General features: G+C 43.8%; 1 protein-coding gene across 4 annotated transcripts in view; it reads left to right on the forward strand.

The window, feature by feature from the left end:
* The window catches only part of kcp (kielin cysteine rich BMP regulator), a 133,147-nt gene extending 127,762 nt beyond the window's left edge, over positions 1–5,385 (forward strand). For all 4 annotated transcript variants that reach the window (XM_072241272.1, XM_072241273.1, XM_072241274.1 and 1 more), the window contains 2 exons: positions 2,303–2,603; positions 4,060–5,385. In XM_072241272.1, the coding sequence (XP_072097373.1) occupies positions 2,303–2,603; positions 4,060–4,277 (519 nt within the window). In that variant the 3' untranslated portion in view covers positions 4,278–5,385. The remainder of the gene's footprint in view (positions 1–2,302; positions 2,604–4,059) is intronic.
* Positions 5,386–6,000: the final 615 nt, after the last annotated feature.

Raw genomic sequence — 6,000 nt, forward strand, 5'->3', positions numbered from 1 at the left:
AGTACAGCATTCTCCCATTACCACCTCTCCAACTGTGCAACAACTCTCTGGGAGTTGAGTTCACTGCTGGTGCCACCATCTCAACAGTTCAGCATCCCATAATTCTGTCTCTCTGATGCATCACTCCCTCGTTACTGTGCTTGCTCAGTTTAGTATTGCTTTCCAGCACTTAGTCTGAACTACCAGTCCGTAATGAAACAGTACTACCCCCTCCGCCAACAAACCCCTGCCCTATCGTGCAGCAAACATTTACCATCGCCTTCTGACATTGCCTCAGCCCTGCCTTTCTAGAGTTGTAGCGCACACTCAGTCTTGTCATGCTCTTTGCTCCAGTTACTGAAGAATAACAAAGGAACAGGCTCCTCAGCGCATCGTGTCTGTGCCGAATCTGATACCAGAACATAAACATGAGAAAGTCTGCAGATGCTGGAAGTCCAGAGCAACATGCATGAAATGCTGAAGGAACTCAGCAGGTCAGGCAACGTCTGTGCAAATGAAGAGATCTCAGCCCGAAATGTCGACTGTCTCTTCATTTCCACAGATGCTGCCCGACCTGCTGAGGTCCTCCAGCATTTTGCGGCTGATACCAGAAAATGGTTGCTATCGGTTCTGCTTCTATCACCTTCCCTGATGGTGTGTTCCAGGCACCTGTGTAAAAGAAACTTGCCTCACATATCTCCTTTTAACTTACCCCCTTCATACCTTTCAAGTTAAATATATGCCTTCTAGCATTTGACTTTTTCACCTGGGACAATGACTCTTGACTATCTACCTTATCTATTCATCTATTATTTTTCTGATGCTCTAGAGGAAAACTAAGTTTGTCCCTCTTCTCCTGGTAGCTAGTATACTCCAAACGATGCAACACCCTTTCCAAAGCTTCCAAATCCTTCCTGTAATGCAGTGACCAGAACTGCGCACGATATTCCAAATGTGGCCTAACTAAAGTTCCATAAAGCTGCACCATAACTTCCCAACTTTCATTCCCAAATATCCTGACCAACGAAGACAAATGTGCCGTATGCTCCCTGCATCACTCTGTCCATTTGTTTGCCACTTTCCAGGTGCTGTAGTCTTGCAGTACAAGATCTATCATCAATGTGAACATTACTGTCTACTTCCTTCTTGCATTTGACCTCCCAAATAAAACACTTTACACTTATCTGAATTACACGCTAACATTTTTCCAACTGATCTACCTGCATATCTTGCTGTTTTCTTTGACAACCCTCCTCGCTATCTACAACTCCATCAATTTTCAGGTCATCTGCAAACTTACCAATCAGAGCACCTGCATTTTCGTTCAAATCATTCATGTATGTTACAAACAATAGAGATCCCAACTCCTGGCACCACCCTCATAAATATTCCAACTCAACGTGGGATCCACATGTGACTTGCTGGAATTACCGTCATCTTCTAACTGAGAAGGTGTAATTCAGTGCACCGATGAGTGTTAATAAGGCCAGACAAATTGTAAGGTGTGACCTACTGTCTAACTGGGAGTGTGGAACAGAAATAAACAAGCACATATGTCTGACTGTTCATATTATATCTGGAAAGAAAATGTGCTGGTGACTCTCTAAAGAAGATTTATCTGGTCATCCTGTCTTCCTGAAGCAGCATTTTATCTTTTCCCTTGAGCTTTCATAGTTGTTCAAACCAGCAATGTAAAAAAAAGTTGGCAGTTACTGTATATTCCTTTTAAATCTGGGTTAAGTAAGGAAGAAGAAGCTTAAATTGAAGGTGCACTCTTGCAGAACAAATAGAGCATGGGGATAAGTGCAGGATAAAGCTTTTTCTCGGGTAGCAGCCAAAAACTGTGTATTCGATTCAGGTTATCCAATGTTGACATACAACCAGTTACTTTAGATAACTTTCTCATTGTGTTGCTGCTCTGGTAGTCTAGATATACAGATCTACCTTGTCATTGGCCCAAAGCCATGCCCCATTTGACCAATGGAGAGGCAGAAATTGGGAGAATGGTCGCTATGGAAGTGGTGAGTGTTAGTGATAATACCCCTTATTTAAATAAATAAATAAAGTGAAATCACAAGGACATTGTATCATCAGTATAGGTATTCTGAGATTCTTGGCTTTATTTAGCCTGGCCCTGTGACTGTAACAACAGATCTGATTGATTATGTCATTTTAACTTGATCCTTTCCCATTTATATCCCATTTTGTAATTGCCATTCCTAAATCAGGGTTGGAGCAGAACTCTGTGTTTGTGACAGATGAGAGATGAGTGCCTGGGCTAGTGCTACCTGTCGATCACCCGGTCTCTCTTCCTCCCTTCCAGGTTCACAGTGGAAATGAAAGCAGCCCACGTTGTGCAGATGCTGAGGACATCGCTCCCTGTAAGCGGGCGGGTTACCGAGCTCGCAAGGAGGCCAATGCCAAATGCAAGATCCTCAAGTCCAAGACCTTTGAGCGTTGTCACAGGGTGGTGCCGCCGGAGATGTTCTTCGGCTCCTGTGTGTATGACCTGTGTGCCTGCGGTGCAAATATTGACGACTGCTTGTGTGATGCTTTGGAGGCTTATGCATCACAATGTCGAGAGGCTGGAGTTATCCTGCACTGGCGGTCGCCGACACTCTGTGGTACGCTGTCTGAAACCAGGGATTCCCACATTCCGACTGGGTGAGGTGGTTGGGTAAGGACACCAAAGGGCAGGGACAATAGGCTAGGGAGGGTAGTGGGGTTATGTTGGCTGGGCTTGAGGACAGTGGACTGTGTAGGGCAATGTCAAGCAATCCATATCTCTGAGTTGATAGGATTTGCAGTTAGAGTGAATGGACTGTGTGAAGTGGCAGCAACAGAAAACATCAGAATAGGATCACTAAGGTAGCACTAATCTCCTGAGGTCCTTCCTAGGAACCTTATCGATATTATACCATCAGTAATGGGGTAGATGGCCAAGATTCAGTCAAAGGGAGAATTTTGAGATGTAGTTCAGGGGCACGTGGCCAAGTGGTTAAGTCGTTCGTCTAGTGATCTGAAGGTCACTAGTCCGAGCCTCCGCTGTGGCAGCATGTTTGTGTCCTTGAGCAAGGCACTTAACCACACATTGCTCTAGTGTCTGTGCAAGGAGTGGCGCCCCACACAGACTTCCAATCTGTATCTTATAAGACATGAAAATGCCCGACGCAGGCCTCTCATGGTCTGAGTCGACGTTCCCTCATAGTAACATAAGGGTGGCACAGTATCGGAGCGGTGAGCGCACTGATTTATAGCAACAGGAGTTCAATTCCTACCAGTGCCTGTAAGCAGGTTGTACGTTCTCCCCATGACTGTGTGGGTTTCCTCCGGGAGCTCTGGTTTCCTCCCACAATCCAAAGATGTAGGTTAATAGTAGTTTGTAGGTTAATTGGTCATCTGGGTGTAATTGAACAGCATGGCCTCATTGGGCTTGAAGGGCCTGTTTCCATTCTCTCTCTCTCTCCAAACTAAATTTAACTTAATTTAAAGTAAGGAGGAATATGGGGCAAAGAGGTTAAAAGGGAGGAGATTCCAGAGATTGCTGCCTTGGAAGCTGAGCGCACAGTCGCCAACATTGGAGCAATTAAATTCAAGACCAGCGATGGAGGAGCACAGATATCATGCTTGTTGGGCTGAAGGAAGTGACTGAGATATAGAAGGGCAAGAGCACAGAGCCATTTGAAAGGGAGGATAAGAACTTTAATAGTGAGATCTCTTCAGTTAACTATGGAACCAGGGCAGGTCAGCACATACTGGTGTGATGGCTGAAAAAGATGAAACGAGTTTGGATACAGGCAGCAGCATTTCAAAGGGAGCTGACTGAGGAAAGCAAGCCATAAGTGCAGTGGAATGGGGAGCAGAGACAACAGTGGCACGGTTGTGTGTTTCAGTAGCAGAATGCTTACGGTAGCCCTCCTTCGGATGATGTTACAGAGGGGGAAATAGAATGAGGAGTACTGAAGCAGCTGGGTGCAACATGATAATTGGGCAGTATTAGCCCTATCAAGAGAGACACATTGTGTTGCAAGGTTATAAAAGTAATTAGCTCTTTAACTCTTCTGTGGTCTCTCCCTGCAGCGGTTGGTTGCCCATCTGATCGTGGCTATGTGTTTGACGAGTGTGGCCCGCCGTGCCCAAAGACGTGTTTTAACAAGGATGTTCCCCTGGGAGTGATTGATGCCCACTGCTTCAAGCCATGTGTCCCAGGATGTCAGTGTCCAGCTGGTCTGGTGGAGCATGAGTCGCATTGTATATCACCAGACACCTGTCCCAAGATCATCTATGGGAATTTGTGATTCCTGCTCTCAGAGACGGAGAAGTACCCACACAGTCACACACACACACACAGAAACATCAAGCACTTTCAATGCACTTGCTGCCAGTGATTTACAGAGTATAGGTGAAGAGGAAGAAATTCAACTGACATTGAAGTAAGAGGACAAACTAATAACTTCTGATATTGGCCCTTGCACTGAGACAGCAGGACCAGGTACAAGCACAGAGTGCAGAACTCTTTAAAGAGTTGAATAATGAAGTCTCATCCCTCTCTCTGTTCATCTAGTGTATGTTTATCTGCTATCTGGAGTATTTTCTTTTCCATTTGTCTTTAAATCAATGTTTCTGAGTATAATTCTGTTCTCTATATTATGTAAATTATATTTTCAATTTTATAGTTAAGATGGGTACAATATCCAGTTAGATGCTGTGAAAAGAGATTTTTGATTCTTTGACCTCGTCATAATTGAACTTGATCATGTTAATATTCAATCTACACAGTCCTATGCAGAGTACATAAAGAACATTCAGAGCAAAGTTCCCTATCTGGAGTCCAAGCGAATATCTTTGCCTCATGATCTTGTTCTGATTCTGAATCAATCCCTCAGTCTCTCCATATTTTTGCTCAGTTACTTGTTGGTTCTACAACCTCCTTCCCTTTCTCTTGTAGAAGAAAGAAAACGGGATCTATTCTAGCCTTCAAGGTATTGGCAAAACTCTACAGGCTTTAGAATTGTTGAAGAGCTTCCAGACTGAAAATCGTTGGGTCTGTGCCACTCCACTCCACTGTTCTTCATTTAAGGGGCAGCTCCTCATGCGGTTCTGGACTTGGACTGTCAGCCTAGTTTATGTTCTTAGATTCTGTGGGACCTGAATCTGCTGATGCCACTAATGGTATCAGTTAGTCTTTCACCAAGTTAGCACTTGACGGAGCATTTAATCCACTGAATCTGTCCATTACTCATGTCAATAGCTCTCCTTGATGTGAATGTTACATTCTTTTTCCAGTATCTTGACATAAGCCTCTCCAAGGATCAGGAGTTAAGATTTTAAGAAGCAGAATTTATTTAATCTTTGTTCATATTTTATCACCGAGGACTGTTACTGTCTAGTGTACACTGCAATAAAACCACTTTTTTATTATCTGGTTTGCCCAAATTGTGTATTAACTTGTGTGCCTATCATTAGAAGATTCCATTTGGTGCAGGATTTCAGAATTACAAAAGACAAATCTTGAAACAGCACAAAAGTTCCCTCTTGGTTCTCTCTCCTTTAGCAAACTCAAACAAGAATACAGTCTCAGAATCATACCTTTCATAAAGCTCACTCTTCTGGTGAAAAGTGGCCATGGGAATTGGAGTATTTCAATCTATCTTAGGGAGTGCCTTGATATCGAGGATGACTTGCTTCCCTCTACGGTTTTGCGTGTTAAGCAGGCTAATGTGGAGCTTGCAAACCTGCCACAGGGTGATGCAGGAAGTGTGTTCCGTCCAAGTGTAAGAACATCCTCAAATTGTTACTCTGTTCACCCTGGTAATCCTATGCCATGATAGAGCTGGGAACAGACTCTCTATTTTGGAAGTCGGTGATCCCATTATCACCCAACACTAGCAGAAATTTATTCTTCTATTGCTGAGGTTTACTGCCTCTCTCATTCTGTCCCCGATTTCTACTAAGTGATGCAAATGCTTCACCACGTAAGACTGAGGTCAATTAGTAAGCTTGACTTTAGCAAAAAGCAAT

Source organism: Mobula birostris, chromosome 23, assembly GCF_030028105.1.
Source record: "Mobula birostris isolate sMobBir1 chromosome 23, sMobBir1.hap1, whole genome shotgun sequence".
Lineage (NCBI taxonomy): Eukaryota > Metazoa > Chordata > Chondrichthyes > Myliobatiformes > Myliobatidae > Mobula > Mobula birostris.